Here is a 14,641-nt window from a genome sequence, read left to right on the forward strand (position 1 = left end):
GAGGGAGACATAGAACCTGAAGCAGTCTCCAGGCTCCGAGCTGTCAGTGCAGAGCCTAATGTGATGCTCAAACCCACGAACTGTGAGATCATGACCTGAGCCGAAGTCTGACACTTAACCGACTGAGCTACCCCCTCATTATTTCATTTTTTCAAAAATTTTTAATGTTTATTTTTGAAAGAGAGACAGAGCACGAATGGGGAAGGGGCAAAGAGAGAGGGAGACACAGAATCTGAAGCAGGCTCCAGGCTCTGAGCTGTCAGCACAGAGCCCGATGTGGGGCTCGAACTCATGAATCATGAGATCATGACCTGAGCTGAAGAGCTGAAGTCAGACATTTAACTGAGCCACCAAGGTGCCTTTAGAAACTTTCTTTTTTAAAATATTTACTTATTTAGAGAGAGTGAGAAAAAGCACGGATGTGTGAACTGGGGGAGGAGCAGAGAGAAGGAGAGAGAGAATCCCAAGCAGCCTCCATGCTGTCATTATGGTGCCCAATGTAGGGCTCGATCTCATGAACCGTGAAATCATGACCTGAGCAGAAATCAAGAATCAGAGGCTCAACCAACTGAACTACCCAGATGTCCTGAAAGAGGAAATCTTAAGCAGGCTCCACACTCAGCACAGGGCCTGACATGGGGCTCAATCCCATCACCCTGGGATCATGACCTGACCACTCCATAATATGCAGTTTTAAATGATTTTTAATTTAATTTAAAAATGTCCAGTGTAGGAGCACCTGGGTGGCTCAGTTGGCTAAGTGTCCAACTTCAGCTCAGGTCATGATCTCACGGTTTGTGGGTTCCAGCCCCGCATCAAGTTCTGCAGAGCCTGCTTGGGGTCATCTCCCTGTCTTGCTCTCTGCCCCTCCTCCACTTGTGTGCACGCGCACGCTCTGTCTCAAAATAAATAAACAAACTTAAAAAAAAAAAAGTCCAAGGGTGCCTGGGTGGCTCAGCTGGTTTAGCATCCAACTTCAGCTCAGATCATGATCTCATAGTTCGTGAGTTTGAGCCCTGCGTCGGGCTCTGTGCTGACAGCTCAGGGCCTGGAGCCTGTTTCGGATTCTGTGTCTACCTCCCTCTGCCCTCCCCAGCTCATGCTCTTTCTCTCTCAAAGATAAACATTAAAAAAAAAAATTCCAATGTAGTCTCATACTACATTGAAGGCCCATCTTCAAATATATATTCTTTATTTTCTACTGCTACAGCTCAGTAAAGCAGAAGTTATTGTTTCATTTCTATATTATTTCTGAAATGTCTACATTTTTATAGGTGTGTACTAGTTTTCTATGCAGTAAGAACAATGGCGAGTCTCTAAATGTTCACAAGGTAAATTCAACTCAGTAAAGAGAATGTCATACCTTTTTCCACATGGGTTTTGATCCCAGCTCTTCTCTCCCTGGCTTTCTGGGCCATTTCTCTAAGTTTCTCTTCATGTTTCTCCTTTTCTTTCTGAGCCATCTTTCTCTCTACTTGTGCACGCATTTCTACAGCTTCACGAGCCTGTTAGTAAAGTCAGATGTTAAATAATACACAGTTGGAGGGTAAGTCACAGCTATCATCCAAAACCCTGACTGAAGTCTGGCTTCAAAGAGCAGTTATAAGAATTCAGATTTGTTATTACCGATTAAAACAAAGATTCTTGTCCACTAAAACAAAGCTTGCCTAAAAGACACTGCAAACTTAGATTTTTCACTCTGGAAAATGTTTTAATGGTTCAAATGATAATGACCCCAATAAATCTTGTAAGTCGCTGTTTCACTAATGCTTTCTCAGAAACAACCCAAAAACTACATTAAACCAGATTCCAATTAAGCAATTTTCAGTATCAGTAACATAGCAGGAACTGGTAATGTGTTCAAAATCAATCAAGACAATTCAAGATAAAGCCTTAGCAGGAGATGATTTTTTAGAAGGGTGCTTGCTGTGATGTAGGATGTATACTTATCTATGTTTTAAGCATGTGCCATGAGGTATGTGAACTTCCAGGTCACATATTAATAATATTAATGCCATAATATTAATAGACAATTGCTATTATGACTACCATTTTCTACAGCATTCAATTCATCAGGATGTTTATTTGCCCTTCCTTGCTGACCTTTTGGGAGACATCTATATTTAAAATAGAAAAAATTATTAAAAGAAAAAAAGAAAGAAAAGCATTGTAAAACCTAAATATAGCAGTCGACAATGTCTTTAAAAATGAGATGAGCCTAGTGAACCACCATTCTGGAGTGTTCGGAGGAGGCTGGCTGGCCAGCAACGGAGTCTATGTACAAGTCTACAAAGGCTGAGACCAGGCGCAGAGCTGCAAATAGCACCTGCCATGTCTGGCGTCCATGCTACAGGTGACTGTCTCTCTAGGTACCCAGTACTGTACCTAAAACAGCAGTATCTTGTGTTAATCAAAACATCATGTTGTAGGACTTAAAATTTACAGTGATGAGTCAGTTATTTCTCAATAAAACTGGAACAAACAGTATCTTAGGTAACCAAAAATGGATTTACAAATGATCAAGAGCATTACACCCGCTAATTATGACAGACCAACCTTCCGATCAGCAATATAGAGGGCTTCAGCCAGCTTGGCAAAGTTCTCATTGATGTGAACTGTCTGCAGGCCTCTTCCATCAGCAGCCAGACGCTTGTCTAATGGAATTGTATAACCCTGTGCGAAAGCAGGCAGGAATCACCAGTCATAAAAAAGTGGTAACAGATTCTTTAAAGTTAGATTTAAATATGTCCATTTTGACAACCACTGAGCTGAAGTTCTTGTTCTTACATCTTTCTTCCCAACTGTGAAACAGCAGCAGAGGCTCACACTGAGACCTTCGTGTAAAGTCTTAACTGAAAGCACTTCATGTCTGTGGTCTTATTTAACCTTCACAGTGACTCTGTAAGGCTGGTAACACTGTTGTTTCCATTTCACAGCTGATGATGCTGAGGTAGGGAGCTTAGGTAATGTCCCCAAGGTCACACAGTTAATAAACAGATGAGCTAAAATTTAAACTTGGACAGTAGGGTACCAGAGCCCAAGATCAGGGCAAAAAGATTCTCATGTTAATAATTATGAGTTAGGGTAAAAGGAAATCACTATCAAATAGCTAAACAGTTGTTCCTCAAGTAATAGACCAATCATACAAAGTGGAACAAATCACTAACATCAGAGTATACATAGGTGGTTTAACGTGTTGTACTGTTTTAATGACTTGTCAGATTCTTGGAATACTTAAGTTTTAGTAAATGGAAAAAAGATATTTTGACAAATTCAGATTCTGTGTTCTGAAATTTTGCATCTTATTTTCAGTAACTCAAGGAGTATACTTGAACACCATGGACATTTCAGGCTTAGCTTTATTCTTCCAGATTTATGATTAGATTCCTAAATGTTGACTCTTGTCCATGGTCTTTACTCCTAATACACCAAAGTACACCCTTTTTTAGGATGAGTACATAACTTCCTTTAAGAAATAATTTAGGAGCACCTGGGTAGCTCAGTCTGTTAAGCGTCCTACTTCGGCTCAGGTCATAATCTCATAGTCTGTGAGTTTAAGCCCCATGTCAGGCTCTGTGCTGACAGCTCAGAGCCTGGAGCCTGCTTCAGATTCTGTGTCTCCCACTTTCTCTGCCCCTCCCCCACTCGCTCGCTTGCGCTCTTTCAAAATAAAGACACACAAAAAATTTAATAAAAAAATAAAAAATAAATTTAAAACAGTAGTTCTATTTAATCTACAAATTAAAGTGGCCTTCATCACCCATCAAAAATAGAATTATAAAGCGTGATTTGGGGGAAAAGGGGAAATAGTGATCAGAGAATTTATTTCACATTATTTTACAGATTCTTCATGACTCCTGCAAGCTTTGGTGCTTAGAGATGTACAGGATTTAAAAAGCTTATGCATACATTCCTATAAACAGAAAAAAAATGTTTGAAACTTAAAGCACTGCATATATCCAAACAATTACTCTTTTCATATTATTAAACTGATTTCTTTCAGAAATAATTTTAGATATCAATTCCAGTTTTCTAAAGAAGACTATCATTCATTGATATGTCACTTTAATTTACCTATTTCTTTTCTATAAGCTTCTGATACCTACAATTCACTAAAAGAATCTACATAGTATTCATGTGACTGGCATACTATATTTCTATTACATTACAAAAAAAAAAAAGTCACATAAGTTGGGTGTTCCTTTTTGAAAACATTCAGCTAAGTGAGATGGTGAGGATTTAATGAAACTTTTTCAGGCTGAACATCTTTCCTGAGTGTTTTCCAGTAGGTTCTAAAAGTAGGAGACTGATTTTATGACAACTTCATTACCTTTGCATTTTTCCAGTTTGAAATACAAGGAGGAATCTTCCACTCTTGTTGTTCCTTCACAGTCATCTGAGTTGACAAAAGAACAGAGAAAGAGACATTTTTAGATTTATAGTCTAGCTAAAAACCCAAGCGCAATGTTTCTCTTCAAAGATAGTTCAATATACACTGACATATGAATGAATGTAGTTCAAGGCCAAAGTTCCATTTGTTTGGTAGCACTATATACTATGTTCCTTCATCACGGATTCTAGTAGTAACTTTAAGATAAAAAAATGGAAAATAATCTATACATTATTTTTGACTATTATAAATGGTTAGTATTTTTCCATATTTAAAGTGACATGAGTGACATGACTCCTTTGAGATGAAAACTTGTTCTTTTAGTTGGATAATAAATCATATCTAAAAAATGCCACTTAGATTATCAGGGGCCTATTAATCCCAGGCACTTACTTCTTATAACTATGATAATATTCTGCTTGTCAAATAGCAGACACTGTTCATTCCATTAATAGCAGGGGTTAGGCTAACAACAAGAAAACTAATAGCTAACATTTCACATACGTTCTCTTACACACTCTGGAACCACCTACAAATTATAGCCCTGAGTGGCTCCCCATTTGATCTTGAAAGATAACTTAAAAAAGTAGTGAGTGTGGCAAAATGTACCTGTATAGGCACCTAGACTTTGTTCTATGGAAGGTTATTTACAAAATTAATGATCATGAATACAAAAAAAGATGTTAGACTACAGCAAAGATTACCTTCCGGCTAGGGGAATGCATGACAGGTGCAGGAGGAGAAGGTGGTCCTCGGGGAATTTTCTTATTAATCCTGAAGGATAAAATCAAAGCAAAACCAGAGAGTGTTACACAGTTTTCCATTTTAGCTAATATGTCTCAAGTCTCCCCCTCCCATTTTTATAAAGCTTCAAATATATAAAAAAAGAGAGTGTATAATATATGCCCATCTATATCAGTCACTGAGCTTCGACAACTGTTAAACACAGCCAACCTTATCGTCATTACCCACCTTCATCTCCACAGTATCATTATCATTTCATAGAGTAATATACTTTTAGTAGGCTCCACATCCAACATGGGGCTCAAATTCACAACACCAAGATCAAGTCACGTGCTCTACCAACTGAGCCAGCCAGGCACCCCCACTTTTTTTCTTCTTTTTAAGTAAGTTTTTTTAAATAACAGGTACACGTGACATACAATTAACTATAAATATTTAAATGAACAGTTTAAGTTTGACACAAGTATACACCTGTGAAACCATCATCACAATCAAGATGGCGAACACACTCATCACCTCCAAGTTTCTGCATGCTCCTTGCCTATCCTTCTTATTCCTCCCCCCTGCTCTCTGTACTCCCCTCCTTCACCATAGGCACTGATCTACCTCCTGTCACCTCAGATTAGTTTGCATTATCTGGAGTTTTATAAAAATGGAATCATACAGAATGTATTTGTTTTTGTCTGGCTTCTTTCACTCAGCATAATTATTTTGAGATTCATTCATGTTATTTCATGTATTAAGTTTATTCTTTTTTATTTATTCCATTTTAATATTAATAGTATTCCATGTATAGATGTTCCACAATTTATTTATCCACTCACTTACTGATGGACATTTGGGACATTTTTCTCCTCTGACATCTTTTTTAAGAATAGAGGTTTATTCTTTTTTTTTAAATTTTTTAAAATCTTTATTATTTATTTTTGAGAGAGAGAGAGAGAGAGAGAGAGAATGAATGAGCAGGGGAGGGGCAGAAAGAGAGGGAGACACAGAATCCGAAGCAGGCTCCAGGCTCCTAGCTGGTAGCACAGAGCCCAATGCGGGGCTCAAACCCACAAACTGTGAGATCATGACCTGAGCCGAAGTCGGACGCTTAACTGACTGAGCCACCCAGGCGCCCCGAATAGAGGTTTATTCTTACAGGCCACCTACTTACTTGAACCGTGGAGGCTCCATTGGATCTTTCTGCATTTCCACCATCCGAATAACTCTCTGTTTAGCTCCAGAGTTGAAAGCCACTCCTTGTTGAGATGGTGTGTATCTGAAGAATGCAGATGAAACTAAAGGTGTAACTAGTTCAAGCTCAATGGGTTATTTCCTTCTGTTATAATCCTAGGTTAGACTATATTGTCAATTCCTTTCACAAAGTATTAATAGAAAATTACAAAATATTTAGGTAGAGTAGATAGCAATGGAAGTAAGAGAACAGCAATTATGAGTTATAAGCAAAATGTGAACTAGAGTCATATTGGTTTGCAAATAATCCATCCTTGTCCATTTTCCACCACAGAAGGCATGGTGTTCAATTTCACAGGTAAGAGGTCTAGAAAATGGTACCTATTTTGTCAGTCTGCGTTTGAGGAAGAAACACCCCATAATATTTCAGCAGGCAACTTAGAATTAGTAGTTCCTGACTAATCATGGGTTGTAAAACAGAGAAGAATAATAGTAGCAGCCCTATAAGCTCTGAATTTTCTTATACATGTGAATCATCTCTCTACACAAAGATTTAGTTGAATGAAATCCCTCACAATTTATAAGTATTATAAAGATGCCTATTATTATATAAATGATATTAGTACATTACTATTATTCTATTATTACATGTTATATAACTATTATATAATGAATTATAACATTACCAATATACTAATATTATATCATTATGAAAATATTATATAAATATATGATGCTTATTATATATAAATGGGAAACTAAAATAGTATTTGTGGTTTGGGTCACATGCCGTAAGTAACTGTTAATTTCTAAAAACAAAAAATATATTTTGAGAACAACATAATAGTTAATATCTTCAAAAATATCTTTAAAAATTCTGCTTTCAAGAGTCTGCAGAGTCAACAGACTTTAAGTCATTATTCAAAAAATTGCTTGTCTAATTGTGACTAAGTAGGATAGTGAAGGAATACCAGGACCCCCAACCCCAATCTAGTCCAACATGAAAGTAAGACTTCCAGGCAAGATCATACCGGATATACTGAGCAGGAGCCAGTTTATCAGCTGCTCGGACTGGCATGGCTGCAGCAACCTTCTGTGATACAGATTTTTCTAAGGCTACCCTTGTCTTTTCTGTTATCTGAAATAAGAAACACCGCAACGAGTGGTCTGGAAGCTAATAAAGACGTCAAAAGCCATCTAAAATAATTATATATGTATCAATGCCCAGTTACCTCTTTAATGGCTTCCTCATCAGGTCTTTGTAGGTCTGGGTCATCTGCATTCATGACTTCCTTGGGAACCAGGTCAGTGTACTTGCTATAAATGACCTAAAATGTTCAAACACAAGCAGGATCAAGAAAAGCAGAGAATGAGAAGAAGCAACCTCATTAAGTCATTTCAGAAGTCAGCACACTTATAAATTTAGGACACAGATTTTGTCTTTTAGATTTTAAAACCAAGGAAGCTTAAAATATATACACAAATTACTGCCCCAGCTATATAAGTTAATAATTTTCCTTTGACCTCATGCATTTAAATTATTTGAGATCTTCTAATCAAGTCAGTATCCAAATACATTGTGCCAACAAAATCTTATGCATCAGTGATCCCTATTTTTGAGACTCACTAAGACTTGAAATTAATGATGATATAAATTGCCTATTGCACCATTATCTTGGATTACAAACTCATCAGAATTTAAGTCAGGTTACCAAATAATTTCCAAATTTACTGGGCCTGGAAAATTTCATTGACCTCACCCTACTTAATAATGTTTGTCTTTTCTGACAGCAATTCTATTCACAGACTAAGTAATGAACACGTGTCATGGTCAAAAAACCCAGAACACTTCTTCTTGGCGGGGGGGGGGGGGGGGGAGTAAAAATATATTCTACATATACCACTTATATTCATTATCCAACTTTACAAAGGCCAGAATTTTTACTGGGTTCCCCAAGTCTCTATGAAGCTGACACTGATGTAGTAGGCCCCTGACAAATAGAGTATCACTTACTTTTGTGTCCACCTATACCTTTCAAATACTTTCATAAAAACTTACATGGCAGGCTTTATTGAAAAAAAGAAGTACTGAGAATTTAGCAAATAAACAGCATTCTAGATTTTGCTGCTTTATTTGGGAATTTTTGATACACATCTAAAGAACAACTAATGATTATAAAAGAAAACCCAATTCTCAGGTACTTGAGACCTTCAAAAATTACTACTATAAGCCAGAGTCTTCTATCAATAACTGCATTCTACCAGGACATTCCTTAAAAATAGCTTAAAGGAAATGCTGGCTATTCTTAATTTCTTATTCCAAATGGGAGAGCAAAAAACACTTCATAGCCTATAAGACCTGACCTGGCTTTGCCTACACCTTTAATCTCCCCCATACCTCTTGCTTCCTCATTTATTATGCTTCAATCACATCAGCTCTTCGTTTTTTTGTTTGTTTGTTTTAAACACAACATGCCATTCCCAAATTCTGGGCCTTAAATAGTGTTGTTCTTAGTTCTTCACATGAGTTCTCAACCTCTGAGTCTCAGTTCAAAGGTCATGACTGTACTTATGAGTCCTCCCCTGACTACCCTAAGCAGCAACCCCTCCTCATCCCATCACTTAGTGTCACAGCACTGTTTACTGTCTTCAAAGCATTGCTCACAGTATGAAATTATTTTCCATTTTGTCATGTATTCTATTAAAGTAATAATAATAGCTAAAATTTATTAAGCACTTATTTTGTGCCACTATTCTTTAGCTTTATATATATAATTGAATTTGTGTATCAACCCTGAGGTATGCATATGCACAATGATTACACCTATATTATTGATGAGGAATGTTTTATATAAGCTGTGGATTTCCCAGAAAAAACTATCTCATGACTATAGACTAATCCTTTAGCTTGTTTTTCTCAGGAATGAGACAAAGGATCAGGCAAGAAAAGTATAGATCGTTTACCACAAAACATAACCACTGATATGTGAGCTGTAGTGTCACCATCCTCTCAGTGTTCATTTGGAAGGGACCTAAAGCTCACTCTGGGGAGAAGAGTAAGGCTCCATACATTAACATCACACAGCTAGTAATGACCTTAAAAATCTTATTTCTTTTCAAGATGGAAACATCTATGCCACTTGAGTTTAAAATTACATATCAATACTCTAGAAAATAGTATCTAGACTATGAAGAGTTAATTACTTTTACACAGCAATCATTACAGGAAAGGATTCTAAGTAAATGGCTCCCTGGTAGTCATATAAGCTCAACATAAAGTCTCAATACTAATTTAGCATACAAGAGCCATTTGCTGCTTCTTATTTGGGTATTCCAAAGTTAATAACCCTTTAAATGAGCATCAATAAGATTCTAGCATCTCACAAAGCTGAGTGAAGGACATCTGAAGAGCAAGATTCCTCCATGGTAATTAACTATAAAACCTCAAATTTTTATTGCCCGAGAACCAAATGTGCTGAAGAAACTCAGAATATCCCAGGAGGCAAAGGGGCTGGGGAGGGTTATCTGAAAAATACAATATACTCCAGAAGGTAAGAAGAGCACAAATGGGCTCTGTGAACAAGATAAAGCAATAAATCATCTGTGAAACTTTTTTTTATTACTGAAAACTGGCAAAGGACCAGATTGACCTGACTGGATAAATCTGTCAACATACTCACCATTTTGAAGGCAGAAAGAAAACACTATCTTTAGGCTTAGCTAGTTTGTGAAATCATGAACAAGGTAATATATGATTTATCTTGGGGTCAGTTTAAAGTTGCTGGGAGTTATTTGTTTGGGGGGAAAATGTTGAAGGCATTCTTTTAGGTAATATCATATATGTAACATTTGCTATGCAAATATTTCAGAAGGAAAAATGTAAACACCAAGGCTTTTTATTGATGTATCACTCAAATCACAATTGGGAAAAAAAGAACATTTTAGTTCCATCAAAATTTAATTCAAGAAAATTTTTTTCCCTCCAATTTTGTATTACTGTAAGTCTTGTCAATACAGTATTTATTTTACATGTAGAGAGATCTAGGGCCTAGACTTATCCCTTGAAATCTTGCCTTTTTCTTAATCTCTTATACCTAGAGCTAGCATTTACCATTCTTGACCTTTCGCTATTAATATTTCAGTGATAACTTTCTGGTTTCTGAAGAAAACCAGATCCCTCTGATATAAATCAGAAATCTTTACACTGTAATGCAAATTCAATAATCCAATAAACTATCTTCGTCCTATGTCAAAGACTCTGAAAATCAAGCCTCCTGAATGATAATGAATTTTTAAAGACCCATTTTGTACATTTAGCAGCCAATTCCTACTTCTAAAACTGGAAAATCAGTGGTTTTAAAACAGTGGTTTTAAAACTGCTGCCATCCCCAAGGTTCTACAGGTATTTAATAGGTAGTGGCAGTTAAATTAAACATTATACAACACACAAGACGGTCCCGAACAATCAACTGTCCCCTCTTCCAAACGCATTTGCCAACGTGTACTCAGTTAATGTTGAATTAAATGCATTCAAAAACTTCGTGCATTAATCCATCCACTTTTTAAAAAATTAAAATATTTATTAAATTTGTGTAAGAAATTCAAGTGTATATTCCAGGGCATAATGTCCAGCAAGGAAATACATTCACCAGAAACAGTATGAGGACAGTCCAAGTACTCACTCTGTTCACTATCTTTCTTCTCAATTCATTTGGTACCCTGCTCATTTTTTAAAAAATCTTCATTCTGTGTATGCATGTACACACACGCATGTGTATGTGTTCAGAGACATTATGTTTTTAGAGTAGTTTCAGGTTCACAGCAAAATTAAGAGTAAGACACAGAGATTTCCTATATACATCCTGCCCCTACACATGCATAGCTTCCTCCATTAGGGTCAGGGTTAGTATGAACCTCTGAGTGGTGCCTCTATAAACTACTAGTTTTGGATTCATTCCTAGTGGTTGCATTATAGACAAACATGTAATGCTTTCAGTGTATAAAGAAACATTACTTTACAGACCTTATTTGGCCAGAATACTGAAATCTAAAAATAAATAGTTATAACATTTCTACTCTACTTTCTTTTTCTTTTTTTAATGCTTTATTTATTTGGGGGGGGGAGGGGCAGAGACAGAGGAGGAGACACAGAATCCGAAGCAGGCTCCAGGCTCAGAACTGTCAGCACAGAGCCTGATGCGGGGCTCAAATCCACAAACCGTGAGAACATGACCTGAGCAGAAGTCAGACACTTAACTGACTGAGCCACCCAGGCACTCCCTCCACTCTACTTTCAAAACAAAATAATCACCAGTATACATGGTTCTTAGAGAAAGAAAAAACTTTCAGACACTTCCTAGACGTGAGAGAAAATTGTTGGTTTCCAGTCTTGAAATTTAATGCAAAATGGGCTACAACTGTGCGTCATTCAAAATTAGTCAACCTGCCAATGCCAAACTGTTGTCCTAAAGTGTTCTTTTTCCTAACCAATGAGAGAGGAAAGGCAGCATGTACCAATAAAGAATAATGACTATTCCAAAGAAGGAGAGATGTACCAAAACAAAGGCAAGTGAAGCCTAGTGAAGGCCTCCACAGCACAGGGCATATTTCCAGTATATGTCCTGTTGTATAGGGACCTGTTTTTCCTTTTGCAGGAGTGGACTATGCTTCCCTACTGGCTCAGGAGAAGTGGTTTTCTGTTATTCAATGAAAACTGCTATCACTCCTCAAATTGCTGATGAAAGTCTGTGTGTCAAGCTGTCAGGCACTAAATTAGGTGCCAAGGAGGAAATCTAAAGATATAATCTCTGTCCTCAAAGAGCTTATAGTCAAATGACATAGATAGTAGTGTACTGATAAATAGAACAAAATGTGATGACTGCTAAGATAAACAGGGAAGAGGAAGGAAGGATACCCCATCTGGTCAGGGAAGATTAGGAAGAGTTTTCCAAAACAATGAAGAGTGAGCTGTGATTTGAAAGCAACAGAATTTAGGGACAGCTGGGTGGCTCAGTCGGTTAAGCATCCAAGTTCAGCTCACATCATGATCTCACAGTTCGTGAGTCTGAGGCCCACAACAGGCTCTCTGCTCTCAACATAGAGCCCGCTTTAAATCCTGTGCCCCTCTCTCTGCCTCTCCCCTGCTTGTGCTCTCTTTCTCTCTCAAAAATAAATAAACATTAAGAAAAAAAAAAGCAACAGAATTTAGTCAAACAATAGGGGGAGAGCTTTCCCACACACAGGAGGACATCCATGGGAAGTTCCCAGGGTAAGAGAGAATGTGCCATATTAGGGGAGCTGCAAGAATTCCTTGTGGCAGATCTTTACAGAAAATGTCTGCAAGTTTCTTCTTCTTTTTTCCTTTTTTAAAGACTTTTTTTTGTTTTTAAGTCATCTCTACACCCAAAGTGGGGGCTCAAACTCACAACCCTGAGATCATGAGTCTCATGCTCCACTGACTGAGCCAGCTGGGTGCCCTAAAAATTTTTTCTTAACAACCACATAACAGTGGCGATTATTTTGTACTGAAAATAAAAAGAATGGCTAAAACTGGACTGTTTATTTTTGGATTTAACTTTTCTGGTCATGAAAGTTGAGGCTAGGCTAGAAAGATAAGGAAGGGACCAAGTGTACCATAAGGAGCTTGGCTGGTTCTTACCCTAAAGGCTATGGAAACATTTTTTTTTTTTTAATTTTTTTTTTTAACGTTTATTTATTTTTGAGACAGAGAGAGACAGAGCATGAACGGGGGACGGTCAGAGAGAGAGAGGGAGACACAGAATCTGAAACAGACTCCAGGCTCTGAGCCATCAGCCCAGAGCCCAACGCGGGGCTCGAACTCACGGACGGTGAGATCGTGACTTGAGCTGAAGTTGGACGCTCAACCAACTGAGCCACCCAGGCGCCCCTATGGAAACATTTTAAGTGTGCACACTTGTGTGTGTATACGTGGGGGGAGAGAGAGAGAGCTAAACATATAAACAAGGATGAGTTTGTTTTTCTAAGCAGGAAAAACAAATGCAAAGGAGGTGGTTTCAGACTCTGCTGCGGTAAATAAAGCAAGAAGTGATAAGGGCCTGAACTAAGTAGCAGAGAAGGGCATATACTTGAGAAGTGTTAAGGAAGAAGATAAATCACAATGACTAACAGTTGGAAGGCCTGAAGGAAACACAAAAGAATGGAATGACTGCTCAGCAAAGGCTTTTTAGAGAACTATAGCATTATGTGTCACATCTCACATCTGAATAACCTTTGACTCAGTAAGTTCACATAAGTATTTATTTTACGCAAATATTCATGTGCAAAAAGGTATTTGTATATGGACCTTGAATAAAGTACTGTCTGAAAACTAAAAAATTGAAATCTGAAAACTAAAAAATGCTTAAAAAAAAACTTAGGGCACAAACACACCTGGAATTCTATATAGATTTTTAAAAAATAAAGCAGACCTATATATACTAATAAAAACCTTCAAAACATACTAAATTAAAAAAAGCTATGAAAGTTATGAATATTAAAATCTCATTCATGTAAAAAAAGATATGTGTGTGTGTGTGTGTGTGTATGTGTATTAAAGTGTGAATATATATATACATCAATATCTAAATCCATAACAAAGGTCTGGAAAGATACATATTACTATAGTAGTGGTACTTACCTATGGGAAGTAAAGTGGGAGAAGTAGGCACTACATACATACTTATGTACTGTTGATATCTTCTACCATAAGAATTTATTATTAGTGTATCTTTTTTAAATCAACAAAATAGTGGGGGGAAAAATAACTCCCAGGCTTTTAGCATAGTCATTCAGGAAGATATCACAGCCAATCACGGAGTTAGAGAATAGAGAAGGTAGATTAAGTGGAAAATTATGAATTTAGGTTTGGATTTGATGAGTGATGTTTTGAGGAAATCTAATAGAGCTGTCCTTGCGGATAGTAAGATATAAGGACCTACAGCTCAGGGAAGAAAACTCGGCTGGAGACATAGATCTAACAGTCATCAACATGAGTGGCAATTTTAGCCAAGGGAATAAATTAGATTAGTCAAAGAGATGGTGTTGTGAGAAAAGCCTTAGAGACCTTTGCCAGAGTTTATCTCCACAGACTGGTTGAGGTGAGGTTGTATTACAGTGAAATGAAGAATGAAAGGGAAGTGAAGAAGTAGAACAGATAACAACAAGCAAAAAGCTTGAAGGAAAATGAAGAAAACTAGGTGAAAATTTGGTGGTAGCTAGAGGGAGCCTTGAGGGTCGTCAGGGAAAAACTTTTCTTTCAAAAGATGATAAAAGCAAGCATATTTAAAAGCTAACAGAAAGGAGCCAGTA

At 37.2% G+C, this 14,641-nt stretch overlaps 1 protein-coding gene across 1 annotated transcript in view; it reads right to left on the reverse strand.

Annotated features, from left to right (window-relative positions):
- SNW1 (SNW domain containing 1) overlaps window positions 1–14,641 on the reverse strand; it is a 32,952-nt gene that overhangs the window by 8,135 nt on the left and 10,176 nt on the right. The window contains exons 4-10 of the mRNA XM_058739849.1: window positions 7,546–7,641; window positions 7,345–7,451; window positions 6,294–6,398; window positions 5,095–5,164; window positions 4,331–4,396; window positions 2,557–2,673; window positions 1,364–1,505 (exon numbers count right to left, since the gene is read on the reverse strand). Coding sequence (XP_058595832.1) covers window positions 1,364–1,505; window positions 2,557–2,673; window positions 4,331–4,396; window positions 5,095–5,164; window positions 6,294–6,398; window positions 7,345–7,451; window positions 7,546–7,641 — 703 coding nt within the window. The remainder of the gene's footprint in view (window positions 1–1,363; window positions 1,506–2,556; window positions 2,674–4,330; window positions 4,397–5,094; window positions 5,165–6,293; window positions 6,399–7,344; window positions 7,452–7,545; window positions 7,642–14,641) is intronic.

Source organism: Neofelis nebulosa, chromosome 7, assembly GCF_028018385.1.
Source record: "Neofelis nebulosa isolate mNeoNeb1 chromosome 7, mNeoNeb1.pri, whole genome shotgun sequence".
Lineage (NCBI taxonomy): Eukaryota > Metazoa > Chordata > Mammalia > Carnivora > Felidae > Neofelis > Neofelis nebulosa.